This window comes from Propithecus coquereli, unplaced genomic scaffold (genome assembly GCF_000956105.1).
Source record: "Propithecus coquereli isolate 6110/MARCELLA unplaced genomic scaffold, Pcoq_1.0 Scaffold70, whole genome shotgun sequence".
NCBI lineage: Eukaryota > Metazoa > Chordata > Mammalia > Primates > Indriidae > Propithecus > Propithecus coquereli.
This window is the reverse complement of record NW_012153063.1, coordinates 633366-658367: the sequence shown is the minus strand read 5'-3', so window position 1 is coordinate 658367 and position 25002 is coordinate 633366. Positions and strand designations below refer to the sequence as shown.

The 25002-nt window shown below is 46.4% G+C and overlaps 1 protein-coding gene across 4 annotated transcripts in view; it reads right to left on the bottom strand.

The window, feature by feature from the left end:
* Window positions 1-2296: 2296 nt before the first annotated feature.
* NRP2 (neuropilin 2) overlaps window positions 2297-25002 on the bottom strand; it is a 111740-nt gene continuing 89034 nt past the window's right edge. For 3 of the 4 annotated variants that reach the window (XM_012661232.1, XM_012661233.1, XM_012661234.1), the window contains exons 16-17: window positions 5649-5699; window positions 2297-3525 (exon numbers count right to left, since the gene is read on the bottom strand). In XM_012661232.1, coding sequence (XP_012516686.1) covers window positions 3221-3525; window positions 5649-5699 — 356 coding nt within the window. In that variant the 3' untranslated portion in view covers window positions 2297-3220. Of the gene's footprint in view, window positions 3526-5648; window positions 5700-20748; window positions 21665-25002 lie in introns of those variants that run through there. The other variant, XM_012661235.1, reaches the window with a different exon arrangement.

Here is a 25002-nt window from a genome sequence, read left to right as displayed (position 1 = left end):
TGTATTCTGTTATAGCAGCCCAAGCTAAGACAAAGGTTCCCTGGAACATAGGACTGTCAGTGCTAAAAACCAGGGAAGTCTCAAGCAAAATGGGATGATTTGGTCACCCTCATCCCAAGTCTCTTTGTCTTCAATGAAAACAATGCAGAAAAAACATCTCTGGTATAATGTTTATTTAAATAGTAATCTTAAAAAGGCTTTATACAAATCATATAAACACAGTTTGACATTGTTGTTTATTTTTTACATTAAAGAATCACAGTAAAAGCTCTCAAGTTCCCGTGATCTGGCTCAGCCAGCAAATGGTCGAATACCTTTAACTGCAAACTCTGGAAAAGTTAACCTTCTGTGTGACAGTTTAACTTTGTCCCTTGTTTTCTTGTCATTCATGCTCATTCCTTGGACCCTCATCCCTGTCAACTCCCCAGCCCCACCCAAGAGAGACAGCAACCCTGCGGCCCTGTCGACACCTAGTCCAGGAGAGCGTGGAGGTAATGTGTCATTCAGTACAAGGCAAAAAGGAGTTCAATACTGGGAGTTGGGTTTCCCAAAGGGAACGACTCAGGGAGATCGGTCAGCTAGTCTACCTACAGATACAGGTAACAAATGCACCAAGCTGTCCCCTGGCCAAGTTAAAATCAGGTCCAGCTGTTTTTCTTTCTGTCTTACAATAGACCAGCCTTCAGCCTTGGTGAGGTATCTACATGTAGCCCTGGGTACCCTGCAGCTTTCTGTTCCGCATCCACGGCCCATTCAGGGCCTCCAGTCAATGGCGGATACGGATACAGGACTTTCAGAGGAATGCAGGTTGAGTAGTACATAACTTAGAGGTGAACTATAGGCCTGAGGCAGGGCTGGACTTTGGGGAATTATAAATGGTCCACTGGGCATGAGAGGGCCAGGACCCCTGGAGTAGACTTTCAAACTTTTCTTCTTTTGCAGGCTACTTCTGGAAATCCCTAAGACTTACCAGCTTTCTGAACACTGAGCTGCATGGGAAGGCGAAGAGGGTGGGCTAATTAAAAACTTGCTTCTGCTGCATTCCTGGCTCAGGGGGTTCCTAAAGCTAAGCCCTTGGGCGTGACAGCTTTACTTTTCACCTCTAACTACCACTGTGCCAACGAGTGCTGAGATCAGCAGTGACACTCGGGCCCTAGGTCAAAGTCACAACACCACCACTGGATCCCACGTGACCATTCACATACACAGTAGATACAGAGAACTCAAAGGCCCGCAAAGACACACACACGTGAATAAATAGCTGTGGGTTGAACTCTCCCTCTCTGCACACAAAACACTGTGACATTACCATTTGAGCTAGCATTTTCATAAGTTAACATTTAAAGAAACCAGCCAGTCCCACTCACCCTTCCCCTTTCACCTGGGTATGAGACAAATGAAATTGTAGGTGACCATAGCAGCAAAAATGGTCTGAAAGTTTACCATTGATACGCAACAGGCCGGGCACACTGGTTGAGTTTCAAATGTATTCCCAGCACACAGGCAATACTTAGGCGTTAATACGTAATCAAGATTTGGATCTTGATGCGGATCATCTCATCCTTCACACAGTTTCATTCTATTCCTGATGCCTCCTTTTCTAGAGTAGCTGAGCATCATCTAGGGCTATGACTACCTCTTGGCAACAGGGCTCATTCCATTGGTAGGATCAGTGGTGAGCTGGGGGACCTGGGGTTGGAGCCATTGGGGTTAGGGAAGGAGGAATGCCTTAACTTGTAAGATACTCACTGATTTCTACATAGAGGGAAAATACATTTTTCTTCATTTTTTCAAGGCACTTAATAAAAACACATAAATCGGTGTGTGTGTGTGTGTGTGTGTGTGTGTGTGCACGCGTGCATGTGTATGAATGAAAGCCTAAGTCTCTCTGGGTTTGAAGCAGTGTGGTTAGCATTTTGGTCCATGGTACTTGCAGACTCCTGGTTAGAATCAGTTCTTGCGCATCCTAGCTCTGCGTCTCCTGGAAGGCTGATGTGGTGGCTATAACCCAGAGGAGAAATCTGTGTTTACGAGCCTATCAGAGAGATTCATCAAAATGTCCCTGCCTACACTGCTCAGCCTTTGCTACCACACGATCACAGAGGCTGGGCTTCTCTCTCCATCTCCACAGTTCTCCTTCTCGTCCAGTGGTCACTGGTTACCACATCTTGCCCATGAAGGAAACATACCAAGAGCCTGTATTTTCCCCAGCCTGCCTCTGAGAATATCGAACAATGCCATTTCCTGGGGCTTAGAGACCACAAAGTGTGTGTGTGTGTGTGTGTGTGTGTGTGTGTGTGTGCACGCATTTGTGTATATGTGTATGTTTTAGAACAACAAGGAGGAGGGGAAAGAAAAGGCAAAACCACCACTGGAGGCCCCACAAGGGAACCTCACCGCCACAAGCTCTGGATTTACAGAATGGCTCCTGTTCACTCACAAAGCACTTGAAGGCTCGTCCGCTTCTAACATGGAGGTGCTTCTGTGGATCTTGATGTGTGAAGTTTCCTTTCTGGTTTGTTTTAAATCGCATACAAGAAAGAGCTGTTCATGCTGACCCTAAAATGGCAATATTCCCCTGGATAAAAAAAGTTAAAGGCAACAACATCCTACTTAAATGCTAGGACTGGAATCGGCAGCTTGTAGGGTTGGCTGGCAGAACCTACACCACAGTAAATCCCTAAGTCATGAGACAATCAGAGGACGGGATAAGCTGGACGGCTTTTTTTCTTTTGAGTTTTATTTCTAAAGATGGAAAGGCTGAAAAGACGCTTTGCTTTTCAAGTGTTGATTAGAAAGAGAAAGCGGAGAATAATGATCACTGCTCCGCTTCTATGCGGAAAAAGTCATTCTCCTCTTCTGCCTCTTTGAGTTGCTCACAGACCAAAGAAATAAAATATAATAATAATAATAATAACAAACTCACAAACAAAATAGAACTGTGATCCCAAAGAGATGAGCTCCTGTCTTTTTCTCAGCAGAGAGCACAGCCCCGTTCCTGCAATGACTCAGCCACCGCAGTCCGAGGTGGGTGATCACCCCCTTTGTGGCTGCATCTCCCTCCCTCCCTCGACTTGCCTGTCTGTCCTGTCCATACCTTCCATATTCTGGATTGGTTTGATCGAGATTATGGCGTTCAGTTTCCAAAGGAAAAAAAATGTAATCTTCACCAGCCCCTCTTGCTGGAATGAAACGTCAGCCGTGATTCAGGTGCAATCCGTCATGCCTCGGAGCAGCACTTCTGGTGGTTCATCTTGACCTTGTGCTTGAGGCCATCGTAGAGCTCGAAGTTGTAGTTCTCCAGCGTAGTGCAGCTGCGGGAGCTCAGGCCCGAGTAGGAACAGGTGCAGTAGAGCAGGAGCCCCGCGCAGGTGGCCCCAAGGAGGACGCCCAGGGAGCTCATGGCGATGATGGTGATGAGGATGGGGTCCAGCGTGTAGAGCCAGCTCTTTTCTTTGTCGGCCGAGGGGGCACCAGACCCTGAGGTTGGGGAAGAAGAATTGCTCCAGTCCACCTCGTACTCATCTATGATATACAAAACACACGAGAGATTGCAGGCACACTGCTATGTCAGGGTGAAATAACTGCGCCTCCCCAGCCCACAGGCTCCTCGGGGCACAGCAGTAAGCAGCAGGAACTCTAGAACTAGACCGCTTGTGTTTGAAGCCCAGTCCTACCACGTCCCAACTGTGCAACTTCAGGCAACTGTTTTAACCCCTCTCTGCCTCAGTTCTCTCAGCTGTAAAATGGGGATATCAATAAAATCCATCTCAACTGGGTTAGGAGGATTAAATGAACTGACATCTGTTAAGCGCTTCATGTCTGGCACACAGTAAGTACTGTCTAAACATCTGATACTTAAACAACTTGAATTATATTAGGTAAGCTCAGATTACAACAGAGCCTTCGGGGTGCTCCTGGAGCCCCTGGGATGGCCTTGGTTCCAGGCCGCCTCCTTGTCCCTCACTTCCAACTGTCTCAAGTCAATCGAAGGACAGGTGGGGACTATTTTCACATGACGAGTTTTCCAACTTGGCATTCCTGGCCATAGAAGCAGCAGATTTTTTTCCAGCCGCCACACCTCCCTTGGCGTGCGTCATGCTCACTGCTATGGGTTGACTTGTGTGTCCCCGCCCCTAAAATTCATGTTGCAGCCCTGACCCTCAGTTCCACAGAATGTGGCCTTATTTGGAGATAGGGTCTTTACAGAGGCAGTCAAGTTAAAATGAGGTGATCAGGGTGGGCGCTTGTCCAGTGTGAGTGGTGTCCCTACAGAAAGGGGAAATCGGGACACAGACACACAGTGGGCAGCAGGCACTCTCCTCACGGCCCTCAGGAGGAACCAACGCTGTCCACGCCTTGATCTTGGATTTCTAGCCTCCAGAACTGTGAGAACACACATTTCTGCTGTTTAAGCCACACAGTATGTGGCACTTTGGTATGGCAGCCCTAGCAGGATTAATCTACGTGTGTTTCTGTAGTGTGGCCAAGGCATGACCACATCTAGGGCTCATTTTTCAGCATCTCCTAATAATCCTATGAAGAAGGCAGGATGATAATATATATATTTAAACAGGTGAGGATACTGCGGTTTGAAGAAGTGAGGCGACTATGTAACGCGGTCCGGGTCACGGAGTTGGCAAGCAGTTAAGCCGGGAACACAAATCAGGCTTTCTGCTCCCACAACCCTCGCTCTTCCCCCTCCATCATCATGCTTCTGCTGCTGGATCTGTCGCAGCCTCTCTGTGGAGGTCAGTCGTGCGCGTTTGCCCATAAAAGGAGCGCTGGACTGGGCTTTGCAGGCAGCGTCTGCAGTCAGTTAACAAGGTGCTGTGGGGGTTAGTCACTCTAGTTTCTATAACTACACTTGAAGTTTTGGATTAAGGTCAGGTTGAAAGCAGCTGCTCTATAAACAGCTCTTCTTAAAGGCATCAATCTTGGTCTAAAATTGTTCTCTGAGTGGAATCTTGCTGTTGAGTCTCTTGGAGATCAACGCTGGCACTCAGAGAAGCCCAGGGAGACCTGTGCTGTTCTGAGTCGAGGGAAGCAATGACAGCTCCGTGTCTGCCCAGCAGCCCTCTAGTCAGGACTCTCGCTTTGGCTTCCCCAAGTGTGAAGTGGAAAAATAGCTCTTGAAATAAATAGGAAAATATGAGGTGGGTATTGTGAAAAAGAAACCTCAATCTTGCAATGTGCCCCAATCTGGCGTCTTGGATGGTATGTGAAAGGTTTGCCCCAAGCCAGGGAACCAGAAACCACAGCAGGCCTGGCAGAATATTCACATTTATGCTCATCCACTCAGGGCATTTTTGGGAAAGGTCAAGGTGTTCAAGCAGGGACACGAACAGAGGAGCCAGCCTTTCACTCCTAAAGGGTTTATCCAGATTTGAAGTCCATCCATGTAAAGAGCTGCCTGAAAGAGGGGACCTGTTTCAGATTAGGCAGAGGGAACTCAATAAGCTTTCTACATCTCTAAATTTGACCTTGACAGAGCAATGATGGTTTCTTCATTCTCTGGATTCTTTTATATATTGCTGACTGACAGTTCTAAGTGTCGATCCTCCAATATCCTGGGTATTATTTTTGTTGACCGCTTTATAACCTAACTTAAATTTCATTATTATCTGTTAAATCATAGCAATACTCACCATCAATTTCATCTTCATAGCCCTCTCTTCCATGTGTTTCTGGGATGTCCACTACAATAAAAAGGAAAAAAACCCAACTTATCACAAGTTCTATCACCATGGCTAAAAGACAGAGATGCCACCTTTCTGAGAAAGACTCTGCATTCTGGCAGGCAGCTAGACCATCCACTTCTAGATCATTCAGTATGTACGTTGCTGCATCATTTCTCCTTTGGATGATCCGTCTTTTCTTCCAACAACAACCAGAAAAACAGAAATAATGAGAAAGGCCGGGTCTTCAGTGCCAAGTAAACCTTCACTTCTGTCTTTTTGATGACTGTCACTCATGACCGAGATAGGTGTGGGTTTTATCTAAGGCACCTTCAACAGCATCGTATGCCCAACATCAGTCGCTGTTACTGGGACGCCCATTCAGTGCAGCACACAGTGTCTTCTTATGTACACACGTCTAAGTGGACACAAAGTACCAGAATCTTTCTCCTCTGGATTTCAAATAAACGTATGGCAATTTAAGGAAGTCCCGTTTCATCATTGTATGTTTCAATGTAAGAGCAGAACTGGAAAGAATCTCATTATGCCGCCCCACCCTCACGTATCTGTGCCAACATCTCTCCTCTTTCCTCCCCAGTCTGTTTTTCCTATTGGCTTTCTTCATGGTTTAGAATAGATCGAACGTGGGCATCCCTTCTGACTAGCTAGGCTTGAATACAGCTAAGTTAATTTACTCTGAATTTTCTCCCGTATTGCCACCATCTATCTTTTTATTTTTTATGATAGTTTTTTGGGGGTAAGACAGGTCTCTCTATTCATTATGCTATTCAACTTACAGAAATCAGAGCCCATGAAAATGACTTATCTGAAATGGTAAAGCATTAGAAGAGAGAATCAACCATGTGGCAAAGAGCAGGGTCTTATTTCTTCCCGTCTCACAAGCTAATTACGCCTTTCCGGGCTGTCAGCTTGAGACAGCCCCAGCGAATGTGTGTGGCCCTTTCAGACTTATGTTCAACCCAAAGTCCGATGAACAATCTTGGGGTCAGCACTATAAATTGATATCCAAAAATAAAGGCTTACAAGAAAATAAAAATCCCCACCAGCTAAAGTATCAGACAAAAGGGAAAAAAAAAAAAGAACTTAAGACCATCCCAAGCGTCTCTCTCTCATCAGCACTACATCTCAGGGAAGATCTACTTGACTGTGATCTGAACTGAGGATTGATCCATCACTGTCGCACTTGACATTCAGTCTTTTCCTGAAGGCCATGGTTTTAATCATGTTAGGAGCCCTCCTCACTTCTGGCCGAAGTACTACAGCACATTCTTATCCCCTCCGTTGCTAGTAAGGGATGCACAGAACAACTCGCCAAGACCCCACTTGAAAGAATCTATGCCACGTGGCACCAATGCTTTACAAATCCAGCCTGTTCCTGGCATGTCTGTAGCACAGCAACTGGCACCTGCAGGCCACGCCAGCTTCCCCACCTCAGTGCCCACCCCTGCATTATTCTCCACACCTACAAAGCAGGCTGTTTCCTTGGAATGAAGCTGTGAATGAGAATCAACGAGAGGCAGGTGGTTTGTCATAGGGATCAAATCGAGCTTGTGAAAGTCAACCCAGAGTTTTTTCTAATCTTATGGAAAAAAAAAAAAAAAGAAAATGGAAGAAAACTGTCACATTTCTAACACTGAATTGTTTTGATGGGATGTTCACCTGTCTGAACACTTTCATGGATAAAAGATGCAGAACACTGGGGATGAGGATATGTAAATCAGCCTAGGATGAGAGCTGTGGGGCTCCTGCCAGTGACCTGGGGGCCAAATTCTGTGCTTTCTTTTAGAGATCTGGTGTCTGTCAAGGAAGTAATGAATTCTTGGAGGCTGGACTGCCTTCTTGCTCCATCTCACACCCTTGGGGAAGAAGTCTTAGGATACCATAGATCACGGGCTGGAAAGGGGTAGATGTGGCACCCCTTGATCTTGAAGAAAAAAGGGTAAAAGGACCATAATGACTGGGAGAGCATTTTATCCCAGGAGATCACACAGCCTCTCCTCTCTGGAGGCAGAGAACTGGATGAGATGATTTCCCGAGAATTGGTCCATTTCTAAAGTTCAATGAAATCAATTGCCGAGATGCAGCTGAGGTTTCTGCACCTGGAGAATCAAAGGCTACTTAAGGTGAAGAAGAACACTTGAGCGGCTCGACTTGGTTTTGTGTATAGTTACCGCTCCCAGGAGTTTGGGTGAGTGGGAAGGGGTCGGAAAAAGGATACGTTAATCAACAATTTCAAAAGCGCATCTGTTCACCAAGCCTTAAAGAAAGAATGGCACACCGGGGAAAACACAAATAAAGGGAACATTTGTACAAAAAGCCATTTACTTTGATAGCAATTTTCTCTAGTCCCTTTGCTAATATTCTTGATATTTGTGTTTGATTAAGAGCTTTCTCTCTCAAAAGTGTCTTTGCCCTTCATAGGCCACTTTCCTTTCTGTTGGGCCCGGTGGGTAAACCTCAGCCTGTTTCCTTAGGATGCTGGGCAGAAGGAATGTGGTTCTCCCACTGGGTCCCTATAGCTCTAGCAAAAAAAAAGAAAAAAAAAGGCAAGGTGGGGCAGGGGAGTTGCTAAGAGGAAACCCAGGGGGAAAAGGTAGTGGCCTTCTATGGGGGCAGGAGGGCAAATGATGGGCTAGGAGCTGCAGACAGAGGGTAGGGCAGCAGCCTCCTGGGAAGGGGACTGGTAGCCATAGGATAGTGAACCCCACTGGGAAGATGGGAGGCAGATATCAGGAAATATTAATAGCAGGAGAAAGGGATCAGGAGCTCAGAATTTTGTTTTTATTTTATTTTTTTTAAAGATGAGGTCTTGCTATGTTGCTCAGCCTGGCCTTAAACTCCTGGGCTTAAGAGATCCTCCTGCCTCAGTCTCCCGGGTGGCTGGGACTACAGGCATGTAATTTTTTTTTTTTTTTTTTTTTTAATGAGGAAAACCTTGGAGAGGACCTTCCAGGACTTTGTTTCAGTGGGCGGGTGTGTTTGTGAGTGTGAGATGGGCCAGGGAGAGAGGAATGGGCCACACCTCTAGAAGAACACAGGTCAGGAAGGGATCTTACCGCCCACATGACTTCCACCTTTGACCTTTGTCCTCCTGTGACCCTGTTTCCTTCTAGGCCCCCGTGTGGATTCCATCTCAGGCCAGTCTGACTCCAGAGCCTGAATACTGACTCTTAAACACTGTGTTAGCGCCAGAGAGGCCCCCTGAGTCTGCATTCCAGTTCTCCGGGTGTGGGCAGGCTCTGTGACCACCGCCACATCCCTACTGCCCCTTCTAGCAGAACAAAGCGCCGCCTTGTCTCGGATCCTGGTTGGCTGGACACGTGCTCTCTGGCTGTTTGCCTGCATCACTGGCCCACGGCTTTGGTGGGAATTCATGGGGCTTCCTATAAACGTGATGATGCGGTGATCTGAAATCTGGGGTTTCACATTTTCTATGCTAGGCATTACCCAGAGAGGAAAGGACAGTCTTCATTAACCAATTAACCAATGAAGCAACCATTGCTTATGAAGAGGGTTTACTAGGTGTCCAGGAACCATACTGAGGACTTTGGAAAATAAAGAGATATAGGACCGCCAAGACCCCTCAGTGTGGCTGGGAAGCAAAGACTCACTCGTGCCAAATTAGCACAAAAGAAAGTGGGGCACTGTGGAGACGACTCTGAGTGCTATGGAGCCCAGGGCAGGGATTGGGCCAGTGAGCCCGGGCCGCTGCCAGGAAGGCAAACGTGGGAATGTGGAGATGGAGACTTTGGAATCGAGGCTGCTGCAAGGTGGGGGTCGGGAGTTCTAGCTCCTTGACCTGTTTGATGGGAATTCTTTCAAACATGGCACCGGAGCCTTTTGACCCATCTACTACCCTCTTGGTTTGGGGCTTGCATTCATTTGTATCAGACCCACCAAGGAATTCAAACAGATTGCTTTGCTTGGCCACAAATCTCCCACCCTGTATTTATCTACATGAGGGTCAGACCTCTGCCCCGTCCCCCTCACCAGCTGCTGCAGACCAGTATGGTGCGAGGAAAAAATGACCTCACAAGGGACCAGAAGGTTTATCAGAGCTCGAGCAATGAAGTGGGCAAAGTAGCTACTGCTTAAAAACAGAAAAACCCCACTCCACAGGAATGTGGTCATTTTCCTATTGAGATCAGCCTTGGGCTGAAAAGTCCCCTTGCTTCCCAGGTGTCCCTTCTCTGTGCATCATCGAGAGCCAGAGCAGGCGCACGGTGACCTGTGAGTCAAGGTCTCACCCGTCTCCTGTTGTCCTGATTTTTTGGAGTGAGAGACCACAGTGGCTAGTTATTGAAACAACCACCGGATTATTCCAGAAGCTCCCTCCACCCCGGAAGAGTTAAATATTCTCTGGTTTCCTTGTCAGCAAGTTGTAACACTATGGCACAAATGGTGAAGAGCCATACCTAGTCACAACCTGAACCTTCTCTAGTGAAGTGTGTTTCTCCCTGAGGCTCTGGAACACCGCCTGGCAGTGTGAGACCACACACGCTTCTGGGGAAACACCCTAGTGACACTTCAACCTGCAGCCGGAAACTCCCACCGAGGCCTCAAACAAGAACGCTGTCTCTCATGGTCCTCCTCTCTCTCTTGCACACACACACTTTATTTATCTTTCCTCCCTCCCTTATTTTCTTCCCTCTTCTAAATTAAGAAGGCGTTGGCATTCCTTCATTAGCTTGCTTTTCTGCAGTTTCTTACAGAAAATTCGCAACCTTCACTTTCACCACTTCTGTGGCCTACTGCGACTGTACTGGCCTTGACACTGTTCTCTTTACTTCCTGCATTGTAAAAGGAGCTTCATGAGATTGTCAGGAGAGTGAGGAGTCTGCCCCAAACCACTGGCTACTTTTAGATAAATGACTTAAGACAGTCCACCCCTGGGACACTTGTACGCAGATCATTTCAGGACCCTGGCACTCACTGGCTTCTTTGAAGAGTCCCTTCCATGCCAACTCTGAGCAGTGGAGTAAGAGGCCTGGTGGAAGCCGACAACAGGTTTGCCGTCCAGAATGTGTAGCGGAGGCATTCCAAGGCGAAGTCGGCGTCAGCGTCACTCTGCACTGCAGGAAACCAGCACAGGCTACGGAGGGGCACCAGGCTGGGAGCAGGGTGCCGACCACCCTCTGGCTCTGCCCAGGTGTGAGAGCCTCGACCGGTCATTGACCTCCCTGAGTCTCAGTTTGCTCATCTGCAGAGTAACCACTGATGTGCTCCCTTGCTCTAGAATTCCATCGTCTTTATGGGAAGAAAATGAGAAAAGTATGAGGGCCTTTCTGATGAGGGCTCTCTGAAGAGGGTTGATGGCTGAGACTGACAAGGCAATTTCTAAACAAAAGGGCTCCCTTGCCCCACACTGCTCACCGCCCCACTGTTCACCCCAGGTCTGTCCTGGCCTGGAAGTGGCCAATCCCTGAAGTCAGTTGCTTTGAGGTGTGCGTGGAAAGACAGGACCATGAAAGCAACAGGCAAAGGGAAGCCACGAGGTTCCATGATTTCGATACTTGCCCGTTTGGCTTAGGACTCAGTCCTGTTAATTGGCAATTGAGGAACTGACAAAGTGGGTAAATTGTGCCCCTAGTTTTAAGCCTCCACCTTAACTGAGGCTGGACTGATAAAACCACATGGACAGCCAGTCCTAGCAAATGACTTAACCCACCAAACTTCAACCAGCCTTGCAAGCATCAAAGAGCCTCTCACTCACAGGAAACCAATGAAATCATTCATTCTCACAGGTACCAGGTGTCATCGCTTCTATATTAAAGATGAAGAAATAGGGTGGAGGGTAGAAAAATGCAATAAGTCATTGAATAAATCAGCACTAGAACTAAGAGTAAGCCACAGATTTTCAACACCTTCTTTGGGGTCTGTGATTTATTTGGGATAAGCTTTTGGCCACTTAGAGCCTTTGTTGAATTTGATTCCAAGTTCCTGAGCCCCCTGAGTCAGCCACACCACTGGATTGTTCAGGTGGGAGCAGCCTCCAGAAAGTTCTCTCAGCCATTCTGTTTTAATCCCAGCAGGAAACACAATACTGAGACCTCAATACATGAGAAATAATAAAGGATTAAGGAGATATTTCTTGGCACTTTGAAATATTTAATTCAGTTTAACATTTAGCATTGGCCGAAGGTCCCCCTCCCCACCACACTTAATTTCCCTAATTCAGTTTGTTCATCCCCAGTTGCAAGAAGGAGCCAAAAGTTCAGATGTTGATCTAAACTTTGCCAAACCTCCTCTGTTGAGAAGTCAGGCTACTCAAGAGCCATTCATTCCTTGCTGGGTTTGGCTTGAGTTTATAACCACCCTCAGAAGATCCTTTATCATGGGTTTTTATCTCTTGGCCTACAGCCAAATCTATGCAAGGTCATGGAAAAAATGATTTTTTGGAGTTTTTCAAATGGTTTCAAGTGAGAAAAAAAGGGGGCTTGGTATGAGCTTATTGGAAGAGTTTGATGTTGAATTTTGCCATATTTTCTATTATTTTTAGTGGAATAACTCAGAGGAAACACTAAAAAGAATTAAAATACTGACTGCAAACAAGAAGGTTGCAAAATGACCTAATAATACTTTCAAGTGTGGAGGCAGATGAGCAGCTGAGGCCATAATGTCTCCACTGAGCCCCATCAGTGGCGTGAAAATTAAGAGAAATGTTTAGCTACGAAGATGGGCTTCACAATTGTGTAGGCTGGAAAACCCCAGCAATGCTAATGGGGGAAAGCTCTGGAATCTTTTTTTTATCCTAAATCTTTGAAAAATCAGAGCTGATCTTCACCGCTGTAAGTAGATATGTTAACAAGCTATTGGCTCTTTACACTTCCTTTGCTGGCTTCCTTCTTAGGGTATGAAAGTGGGAAAAACAGAAAATTTCAAGGAAAAAGTGCTGTTTTTCCCCTCTTCTGCATTCTTATTTTTTTCCTGAGATATTAGGAAAAAAAATCTTATATCTTTATATTTCAGGGAGTTTTTCCCAGTGGACTTTGACATTTCTCCTCTCCTCTGGTCCCCGTGTTCAAGAGGTGCACACACTAGAAACATCACTCAGCTGGAGTGGTTTGGTGCAGCCTTGGTCAAGTGAGAGGATAGAGTTGAACAACCAAAACTGCATCCACTTCCAACATGAAGAATGATGTCTTCTTAAAGTTTGCCCCTCTTATTTTGTAGGCCCTTGAAAAAAACTGTGCACCTGTACATCACCAAGAGAATTCGCTATACTTAAAAGCCGGGCTCTTCTTCTGAATGCAAGGATGAATGACTCTGTGATATGATTTTACAGCTACCAAAAAGGTACCTCTTTCTGCCCATTCAAGAGAGGATTTCCACCAGTAGCTTGCTGGTAGCTGAGTACCATAATCATAAGAGAATAACTCCTCTGGCTTTAGGTTTAGTATCCTACAACAGCTCAACAATTGGAGGAAGTAGCTAAGTAAGCATTTGTACGAAGAAATCTGACCCATGCTTTTCTGGGAGAAGGCTTTGATGGCAGCAGGCGGAAAGAGGGTAAGGATGCTAGAGGAGAGGAAAAGGGGCCACCAAGAGAGGGGGAAGGAGCTGAAAGGGAAGGTTGGAGACAAAGTGCACCTGACACAAAGGCAGATGGATGGCCACCAGGTCCTCCCTGGGGAAAGAGGTGACGATGGTGGCCCTCTCAGGAGTTGCAGAGCTGGAAAGTGGTGATGGGTTTGTGGGCCCAGGGCTTCCCATGAGCACTATTCCTGGGCTCACACTCTTGGTCTACAGGCAGCAGAGGCGAATGAGCCACCTCTGGGGCTCCTTTGACACACGTGTGTTGGCCCTGTCCAGGTCCTAATGATACCGTCTCACTCTCAATGCCAGCTTCTCCAGGAACTGCCCATGACAGTCTCTGAAATCCACTTGCCCCTTCTCCCAGGCCCTTGGTGGCAGGAAGGAAACACAAATGGACAAGAAGGTTCTTTATGCTAAAATGAAGCCTCCATAACCAGCAGGCCTGCTGAGAACAGGACGTTGGTCAAGGCCACCTCCGGCACAAGGCTCTCTCCACAATCCCATTGTGACTGGAGCTGGCTGCTGTCTAACATGGTGCAGAGGACGCTAGCGCAGGCATCCTCTTTGTGAGCCCTGCTGCCAGAGAAACTGCCATTGCTGAAAGCCACTACCATTCCAGTTCTGCGTCAGAGCCTTTGCTTTCGAGAATGTTAGTTAATGATATTAAAAGGGTTCCATTTTGCACAATTATATAGAGAAGATAAAACAAGGCACGGTGTGTGACATATCTCCAGTTCGCCCCGATCTCACATTCATGCTGCTTTCTTTCCTGAGTTATATACTCATGCTTCATGCCCAAGAGGCAGCAGCCCTGGGTTTTTGGCAGGTCAGAGAAAGCCCACACAGCACATGCATGGCCGTAGACACTATCCATTATGCTCAGAGTCAAAGTCACATTATGATGACCTTTTGGTTTCCGCACATAATGGAAATCAGGGCAGCGCTCTTGTTGGAAATGGTGCTTGACTAACAGCTCTCTGGGCTTCTCCTCCACCCACCATTCGTTGCCGGAGCCCTGTGGGGCTAGTAGCTTTGCCTGCACCTGCAAACATCCATTGGAAAACAACCTCACTGCCTGGTGCCTTCCCTTTGGTTACAGTAGCCCTGAATTTCCTTGGAAGGAAGCTGGACGCCTCCTTTCAGTACAGAAGGTCTGCCCCTCTCAGGGCTACAGTGGGGGCCTGGGGCCCAAGGGCACCCAAAATTTGAGGCTTTCACTTGGCGTATGGGTCTACCTGTGGCTGCTAGAATAGTTTAGTCTGCAGCACAATACTGTGTACTGACCTTAAAGGATGTTTTATACATAAATTTTTTAGCAGAAAACATAAATAAATAACAGCAAGGCACAGCACAGTCACTCTTTGAAGAAACCAAGTGGAACTCATTAATCACAGAGCAAGGCTCTGCCTGCTGAACCCAGCGATGGAATTAACTCCTGTGCCTCAGCTGCCACAGCTCGGGGAAGATGCCACTTAGAGCCAGGCCTGTATTCTCCACAAGCTGGCAGTTTAAAAAAACATCCCGTAGAAATACTCCCTGAGCTTAACATTCCCTCCAGCTAAAAGTGCCCGGAGTCTTCCCTTGCAATTGCCATCCCCGCCGTAGAGAAAGAGAGCTGGGCACAGAGATTGTGTGTCTTGGGCAAACGTGGCTGGGAGATCTACCTCTAGGAGGCCCACTAGTTTCAGCGGCCCTCCCAAGTAGGGACAGGTTCATTTAAATAGGCAAACCTCAGCCATTTACAGCAGCTACTAAAGTGAACACAGACACACATTTGACCCAAAAGTTGTATCCTAGGAAAACATGTGCTCGAAGAGGCAAGTTCAAGGATGTTCATTGTAGTATTGTTTATAATGGTAAAAATAGACACAACTTGAATGCCCCCTGGAAGGGAAGCAGTTAATAAACTCTGGCATATCAGCACAGTATGGAATGCTGCCCCACAGCTAAAGAGGATGGGGTGAATCTGTTGGTATGTGATGAATCATCCTGGAGATGTTGTCAAATGAAAAGTAGCAAGTTGTCCAATAAAGCGAGCAAATATTATGATACCATTTACACAAAACAAAACCCCAGCTGAACCCAAACACATAATTTGACGTGAACACATATGTTTGTAAAGGTATAAAACAAGGCCTGGAAATATATTCCTCAAACCATCTCTCCTGGTCACCTCTGGGGAGAAGTGTGGGATTGGTCAACAATGAAATGGGCTTTCTGCTTTTCCTGTATTATAGCACTTTTGGAGACTGTAGTAATGTATGACTTTTGAGTCATGTGTAATCCAGCCAGTTCCAACCCTAAAATTTCCCTCCCAATCCCATAACAATAACCACTCTGGCAATGAACCTCTGAGAAAAGGTGTTTTCCCACCCGACACCCAGCCCTGTCCCCAGCTCCTCTGTTGGTGGCCCTTCAAATGGCCTTTCCTATTTCTTGGTCAACGTACGTGGGACTTCAATTTTTTGGGAATCTCAGAGGTTGAGGACAGAGAAGCCCAAGGGCCCTTGCTTTACCCAGAAGAGAGAAGGTGTTTCTGGGTCTGCTACCCACTGGGCTTGCAGCAAGAATGGCTTTTGCTGGTTGCCCTGAAGTGCGTGGATTCGATACTTGTTCGACATTGTTCGACACTACGCTAAAGGCGTTCTGCTCTTGTCCCATTTCCCAAATCTTGTCTCTCTCCAGTGCTTAGGTTTGGGACCAAACAACACCTCCAAGCAGTTGGTGCAAACGTGCTCTGGCTGAGGCCTGGGGCCTGACACCTGCGAAGGGCGCCCATTTCTGATTGTATCCGACCTCTATACATATTCTGGGGCGCCTCAGCTACGTCAGGCTTAATTAAATGCTACACGATTCCTAGCTTCTAATGTATTTATACAAGGTGATTCTTTTCCCTGCTGATTGTAAGATCATCAGCTGGCGTTCCCCTCTCCCCTCCTTTTTCTCTGGTTGGATTTGTTTTGTGTTTTCTTTGGGCTGTCACTGAAGTGGATGAAAGGCAAATTACAGCTGTGAGAGCCCCAGTGATCTGCACAATTACAGAGAAAAAACAAGCCCGCACCTACAGATCTGCAGTTTGGCTCAGATGTGGCGCCTACAATGCAGGCAAATCAAAACTTCAGAACAAAGCTCTTTTCATCACAGATTACAGAAAGGCCACAGCGTTTGCGCAAAACAACCGAAGAGGAAATGAGGAAGGCTGAGGAAAAGAGATCTCGTGCCACGTCAGCGTGGCTGCATTTTGGTTATCTGGGCTAGGACAGCAGTGGTCGAAGGAGGAACGCACATTTAGATCATAATAAAGGATCAGGTAGGAGCAGAAACACCATCTTGGGCTTTGATCTCTGGTATTTATGATCCATGGAAATGCAATTTCTGTAACATGTATGCTTGTGCTAAGTGAATACCACACTGAGGAGTGTTTGCTGTAACCGTGCTGTGTAGCAGTCTTTGCCGCTTTGTGGGGAGAAAGTACTCCTAAAATAAGTGTTGGGACTAGAAAAAAGCCGGGAAAATTCCCAAACATGGCACACCAAACAGCCATGCTAACAAAGCGTAAGATGGCTAATTTCGTTCCGTCTGGCAAATTTCGTCCCAGGTCAGCTCAAGAAAATGTTGACTGAACCTGGGTCTTTGTTTGAAATAAACACTTTGGAGATGTTTTCATTTCATTCTTTACTAATGGGAACAAATGGCTTTCAGGAAAGCCAAATGTTATTTAGACAAAACGTGTAATTGAGCTTGCCATTGGGGGAACAAACAATGCTCTAATCATGGATATTCTACTCGACTCTCCAGAGAACAGAGAGTGACATCTATACTGAACCATCTGCACTAACAGAGCTTCCTGTAAGATCTGAATGCCAGACGCCTGTCTCCTTTCAGCATCACTTGGATACGGTTTTACAGCTGTAAAAAGCACTCCCTCCTGGATCTAGGTTTGGACTGGAAGAAAAGCAGGAATAGAGTTTTAGGAACATGTGCCTTTTCTCAGGACCTTCAAGGAGGGTTCTCGGGCTCCTGAGGGAGCCTTCTGGGTCAATGGAAGGCTCCCGATACAGCCTGTGAATAGGGGTAGTGGAAAATCTTTCCATCACCTCTTCTTGACCACTACCTAGAAAACTTGAACTGCTGGGAGGTTGTCTTTCCTAGATTTTTTACCCCTAATCTCCCTCTGATAGAAACATTTTATATAACTAGATCACCAACTACCCAAAGAGGAGGAGCAAAGAAAAATCCTTGACAGAAAAGATGTGGCTGTTTGAGTAAGTTTCCCCAAGTGTCTTTCCTTGAAGTTTTTATAGGATTGTTGCTTTTGTAAAATGTTCCACTCTGATAGTTTCAGGTCCACAGTCATCAAACAATGATCTTCATTACCGGCTCAAAACGAAGTCTAGAACATCTCTGAGCCCTGAACATGCCACACATTCCTGTTAGGTCTGGGAAAGCTCTCCTGAGTTGGAGATCCACGTCCCCGTGGGAGCACTAATTTGATAGGTGAGGGGTAAGATGTCACCGCCACTTCTCCAGAGGAAGTGCTCTGTCTCTGTAGAGCTAAGTACATGATTCAGCTTAGCTGGTCCCACTCCCCGTGGGGCCCTTTGACAGTAGAATCCAATCTCCAGGGATTTGCCATCAAGAGAAATTTTGTGGAATCTCATTTAGCAATTTAGCACTTAGCAACGTTTGCAAAATCCCACACCAATCATAAAAGTTGGCTCAGCTGCACAAATTGGATAAAAATCCTAACAAGCAGCAATAAAAATAAAAAGAAGGAAAAGCTGGCATTCAGCCTCAAGGAGGAAACCCACCTACCTCCCACAGAAATGCCCTGTAGCTCAGAGGCGATGTGTAAACTTTGGAAACATCAATTTGTTAAAAGCCTACATTTCAACTTTGTTCTCACAGGCAAAGGGAAAAAAAAGCCCAGATGTTTGTATAAAAATATCATCATTTTATTACATTCCACACAATACATTTTCAAATAGTTTCCAACGTCCACAAGTTATTTTGACACACAGGCAACTGAGCAATGCAAGGATGTCACAGTAATGGGGAGAGGGATAAGAATAGGAAGTAAAAATCTTTAGGTTTTCTTGTTTTGTTGTTGTTCTTTGGTAATTTTCGATTATTTAGGTGTTTGCCTGCTCATTTCATTTGAAAGACAGGGTCTTTTTAGAGATGGGTTATCAACCTCAGAATTTTACTGGATTTCCTATTCAATTCTGGCTTTAATCCCAAAAATGTGAAACAAGGGAAAAGACAATTTTACTTTATCTTCAGCATCCTGTTTTGTCAATGGCAATGCTATGTTTTTTTTTTTTTTTTCCTTTTTCTGCCTTTGCCAGCAATTAGGTGATGGTAGTTGCTAGCTTAACATCAAGAAAGGGATTTTTACCCCAGAGATAAGGGCTTCCCTCCTGAAGGTGTTGACATGAAACCTCTAATAAGGCAAAAGCTTTGTCAGCCCCAGCTAGGCCTTCAACTCATTCATTCATTCATTCATTCGTATTTTAATAGTTGCTATCACCTCACTGTCTTTTGAGAAGCAACTCTAAACACATGCATGCGTGCATTCACTTGTCCAGTCTATTTTTCTTAGAAGAGAGTAGCTCTTCCCTCCCTCCACAAAATACAGAATTTTGTTTTTTAAAGCTGCAAAGCATGGCATTTTACAGAAGAGCTACCCTTTAAGCACAGTACCTGGATAGAAAATTGCTGGGGTTGGGTGGGGGTGGACAGAGGAGGGAGAGAAAAAGAGAGAGAGAGAGAGAGAGAGAGAGAGAGAGAGAGAGAGACATCCCCAGCTGAAGTGTATCATGGAATTCACAAGGATTTGAGCAGTCTCAAATTCTCCACTGTGGCATGTACATAAAGATGATGCCACATGGGCATCAGATAAAGATACAGAAAGTTAACAAAGTTGTTGTCATCTTCTTTTAAAGAAGGGGAAACCTCAAGGGTATATGGTGACTCAGCCAGTCGCCACACTGGCTAGATTTTCCAGGTGTAATTTCTTGATGCCACACCTTTGTGGGGCACCTGTGGCAATGCCAGTCATTCTGTGGGAATGTGGACAGCTGAGATAAAAGCCTTAGTGACTGGCATGCTAGTTATCACATAGCACCCTGGGCTGCTGGCCTCCCTCCTCCCCCGCTTCTTTCTCCATCTTCAGCTGGGGTAGGACACTTCTTGAAATCTCAAGGTAGCGCATGCTCTAGCCTTTCATCTTTTCTCTTCTTGGCAGGGCTGCTGTGGTCGAGACAGAGTAGCTCTTTGAAACTGAATAAGAGTGGGAGAGCACCGTCCTTTCAGGAGGATGAAACGAACCAGATGCGGAAGCTGAGTGTGTGTGCTGGAGGGACCTATCTGGATATTCCGAAAGAATGCTGAAAGTCTCTCTCCCCAGCAGCCGAAAGAAAAAAATCATTAGTATTTTGTTCTCAGAAGGTACCTGGAGGCTTTTCGCCCAGGCAACCATCTTTGGGGAGAATTTTATGCCTCCCCTGGGGATTCCTAGCAGGAAGGTGAAAAACTCCCCCAAGGCTGAGTCCTAGTACGCTGAGAATCTTAAAATATGCATTTTCTGTCAATGAAATTGACTTCATTATTTAATCCATACTTGACACAGTATCATTAGTGATTTCTCTCTTACATCCCTCTCCTTGAGTTGCTTAGACAGGACAAATGAGGAGCAATGGACGCAGCTTCATTACACCTTCTCTGAGGATGCAGCAACATCCGCACATCCCAGGCCAGCCACAGGGGTCTACTTGCCATATGCCATGAATGCTTCGAGGGGTAGCACACTGGTGCATTTAAAAAATGATTACTTTCTATTCTCTCATAATATTTAAATAAGTCAGGTGGGCAGCCGTACATTTTAGTGGCTATAGATTCAGGCACACATTAACATCATGAAAGGAAAGCAAATGATCCCTTTTCCCCTCCGTATTTTACAAATGCTATTACAATGACCAACATAATACCAAAGAATACGGTTTTCAACCTTCTTACTCAACCCCAGCCCAAATTGGGCCCAACAAACCCCCACCCCCACCCCCGGGGTGAGGAGACAACATTTCGTTCTTCCTTCTCTTCCCTTCTCTTGTTCAACTTCTCCTGCTCTCAACTTAAACAGACTTCTGCTTTTCCTACACCAGTCCCAGATTCGTTATTCTCTATGACTTATTCCAAGATTGGACTTAACTGATAAAAGCTAAACATTCATTATGAGCTTCTCTTTTATAAGGCAACATGAGACAGATTTGCTTCAGGGCCGGAAGGAGAGGTGGCTCCACTCACACCCAATGGCTGTTGTCTTGATACTTCAAAGACGCCAGGAGACAGGACAAGGGGTCACATCTGAGTGTGCTGGGGAAACCTCCTTTTGCGTCGGGTAGGTTGGGGATGGGGATAGGGATGGGGGAGGCCATATTGCTTTCCATATGGCCTCTATTTATTTTAGGTACCTGGAGATGACAATGACAGCCAACAGAAACCCAGCCAGAGCTAGATAAGGCAACAAAAAGCTTCAATCTCTTCTCCAAGTAAACAAAACTTGTACAGTATATTATTTTCTTGTAAAATGTACCCCAGGAGAAGTAACACAAGAGTTAAAGGGGCCCTCTCTGAACACACCCACACACTCCCCCCAAACAATGAGCCAGTCTCTCTCTCACACACCCACACACACAGAGCTATTCACACGTGCAAATGTATACTATGTACAGACACACAGATCCAGGTTTCCCCTCTAGTCTCCTGGCAGACTGCCCACCGAGAGGAGGTTGGGATAAGGCAAGGGGGAAAAACAAGAGAACCAGTCTCTGGAACAAACCAGCAGAGCCTTGGGTGGTGAAGTGCTTAGGGGTGGGTCTCTTCTTATATTCCAAGATGCAGCATTAGAATTGGGTTTTGTTGGTTTGGAATCAACAAAAAGAACCAAAGGAAAAAGAAAAAAAGAAAAACCAAAATGAACCCAAGGAGGATGGTTGGGATGGCTGAGAGTGCTCAGGGTTGGGGACCCGGGAGAGAGATGTCTGAGAGTTCACAACAGAGACTAGGCGAGGAGGAAAAAGTGCAAAATTGAGGCAACGTGTTTGCAGTCTTTCTTGTTTGTTTTGGGTGCTGTTCTTGCTTCAGCCCTCAGCAGCGCGAGCCGCGGTCTTGCTCTAGCTTAATGGTTAGGGTGGGCTCCACCGCCAGAGGGGCCCCGTTGGTGTAGTGGGAGGTTTTGTAGGTGATGGAGTGATCGGTCTTCTTGGCCGCATAGCGGAACCGGTGGTAGTGGAGCACCAGGGCCAGCGCGACGGAGACCAGCACCAGCACGGCGCCCCCGGCGGCCATTACGTAATACCAGTAGGCTGGGATGGGCTGCACGGGCACCGTGTCCACTGTGGGCTCGGTCCCTGGCGGGAGGGTGCCCCCTGGTGGAGAGACACAGAAGAGTGTTGCTAGGCTGAGAGCATGCAGACTGATCCAAAACTTAATTTAAAAAAGAGAAAGAAACACACACATGCTTTGGGACATACAGGGAACGGGATGTGCTTAGGTGGTACTCAGTCCCTAGCACGTGCCAAGCACTTTTCAACGATTGCTGTTAGTTCCTGCTCACCCCCTTACGAGGTAGATACTGTCAGACCCATTTTACAGATGAGGAAACAGAGACCCAGAGAGGTTAAATTGACAGTGGTTATACAGCTAGTAAGTAGTAAGCATGGGATTCAGCCAAGAGCTATCTGAGTACAAATCTCTCTTCTTTCTGTTTAACCACAATGACTTTATAATATAGAGAAATGTTACAGTTCTCTCTCTCTCTCTCTCACACACACACACACACACACACACAGACACGCACATGTGCACGCACATGCCCGAGTACACACAAGTAAATGATGTTGAAATGACTTCTGGGATTCAGGAAGGCGGATTCCCCAAATGGGTGGAAATATCATATTTGGTTTGGCTGGCCAGCATTCTCACACGATGTATTAATTAGGCTGGCTAGACTTGAAGGTAAATTCCACTTTGGCTTGCCAAGGCTTCTGTGCCCATTGAGATCAGCCTGGTCTTGTCTAAACAGGTCAATTACCACTGTCAGGTAATGACTAACGCATCTTCATTCTTTTAATTGGATGGAGGATCTTTAAGAGCAGATTGGAAGGGCAGTTGCAACAAAAAATGTGAGCACAAAATGATAGAGGGTATGTGAGAGTGAGAGTGAGAGAGTAAGCGAGAGAAAAGGGAGGGAAATCATTCTTAATCATGGAAAAGACAGAGCAGGGAGGAGAAGCTAGCAGAGTATTGAGAAGGCAACCACGTTCACTGGCCGCTGCTGGTTGCCATGGAGATGATGTAGTAGATTTAAGCCCAGGGTAACTCTAGGGAAAGACTGGCTGGAGTCCCACTTGATGCAAAGCAGTGTTACAACTTGATTCTCCCAAAGATTTACATCAGATGAGACTCTGGACCAGAAAAGGACTAGGAGCTTTTGAGCTTGCCAAAACCAGACATGATCTTTACTTCTGAAAAATGATGTATGCTTTGTCTATGAAAAATGCCTCCCTAGCTGCTCGCATCGAGTGGTGGTAGCCAGAAAGATGTGTCCTCTTTAATCATGGGAGTGGAGCCACGGGTGGGAGGTGCTGCTGCCTTCTTCATGCATCGGGGGTCCCACACTGTGGGCGTGCCTCCGCTCAAGACGCAGATAGGGCTTGTTGGTATTTTCATGCCTCCCCTCCACAATAACCCCAGCCCCCACCCAGACTCAGAGCTCCTCAAGCAGAGGAACTCGCTCTCATCCATGCCTAAGGGTGAACACAAAGAAGGCACTCACTAAATGCTTGGTGAATGAACACTGAACTAAGGCTAAGACTCTCATTTCTGAGTCAGCGTTCTCTAATTCCTGCAGCCTGAACATCAGAACTCCTCTCTTTGATTTGGGGAATAGCTGAGAGGCGGGTCAGGCCTTCCTGTGTCTTCTCAGAAGTGATAGAAAAATGAGAGCATTTTTCTTGGAAAATCTTTCAGAGCCTGCCCAATTTCCTGGCTCTTAATCACTGCTTCCTCCAGTTTTAGGAATTCCCGTCCGCTAAGGTGCAGGTTCATCGATACCTCTTGGGCGATCGCAAGTCCCACAATACTGGAAGAGCTTTGACAAGGATGTGCTGCTCCACACACACCTTGACAGCCACATCCACATCTCCTGGGGTGGAAAGGGCCCAGAATTCCAGGATCTCCCAAACGCACCTTTCTACATCTTCACCACCTCCCACGTTACTGCCTACTCTCTTTTTCTTCGTCCCCAAACTGTTTCTACCTTTTACTATAAAAGGACCCTCTGTCTCTCTTTCTCTCTCTTTTATTTGTGGCCATATTAGAAATTGTGCATAGAAATGGAAAGGAAGAGAAAGCAAGGAGCTGGACCCGGCTCCTTGAAATGGCCAGCTTGGAAGTCACAGTGAACTGGTATCAACTCATTATTCAGGTCACCAAGAGTAACTGCTGCCTGGCAACCATCTTGCTGTTGGATTTTCATGTGAGCTCACAAGAATGCACAGCAAACACTAACGTGTGCAGAGATGGGCCTGAAGTTCCTCAGAGCCATCCCTCTTCTCCCCCAAGGGTGTGCTCGGGTTTGCCTCTTTAGGGAGGGCCATCCTCTAGGGAGGCCACCGCTCCCCCATCAGAGAAAAGGAAGGTGAGAAATCCACATGGATTAACTTTCCATCCAAAGCACCCGCCCAGACCACGAGGGCTGGAGCACGCATTTTTATCAAGCAGATCACAGCTACCCACACTCCCTCCATCACCAGATAGTCCCAGTTCGAAGTGTTGCTTTCCTTCAGCCAGAATGCTGGTTTCCAACATCGAATACACCACCTAGGACTTAAAGTACTGGGGCTGGGGAAGGAGGGAGTGTTAATGTTACTCCAAGTGTTTCTTGTGATAGAGACAAAGTTGGGGCACTGGGGGAGACTCTAGGGGACCTGAGGGAGGAAGGTTAAGGCATAATATGTGGGTCCCATGTTCAGAACCAGAGAGACCCATTCCCTCAGAATTCTGCTCTACTTTAAAAGACAAACTGCACTTTAGCATAACACCCTCTTCCCCTTTCCTAGCTTTGCTCCCCAACCCTGAAATTATCAACATGTAGTAAACTTTAGTGACAAAAGCCATTTGGGGACATTAGATCGGCTCCTTAAACATTTCCCTTGGGTATTCGTTTGGAGAAATGAGAAAACTATGTGAATTAATGCTTTTAATGTTAAGTTGGTTAGAAAAGAGAGGATAGGACTGATAACCCTTTCCTTATCCCTCACAAGCAATTTTTAGTTGACTTGCAGTTGGGGGCCAGAAGTTTCTCGGAACATTCTCTGGCTAAAGAGATGCAACTCCCAAAGGCAGGTAGATTGTGCAGGTTTGGAATCTGGCTCTGTCCCAGCCTTGAGGGCTATATACTAATGAGGCCGTGGTCTGCAAGTTAGAGAAAAGGAAGGTGATAAATCAATAGAGGTGAAATTTCCACCCAAGGCATCTTCCCAGACAACAGCAGCAATCCAATGATGCTAGATGGATGTCTGGAAGGACAGATGGATGGATAGATGGACAGATGTCAGGTGGATGGAGGAATGCATTCTGGCCCAGTGGTCAGACTCTCTGGGAAATGTTGATAACCCACTGGTACTTCATGGAAAAGTCATATTCAGAAAGTGCTAGAGATTCTGCTAGCTCATACAGAGCCTCTATAGGGAATTGGAAAAAG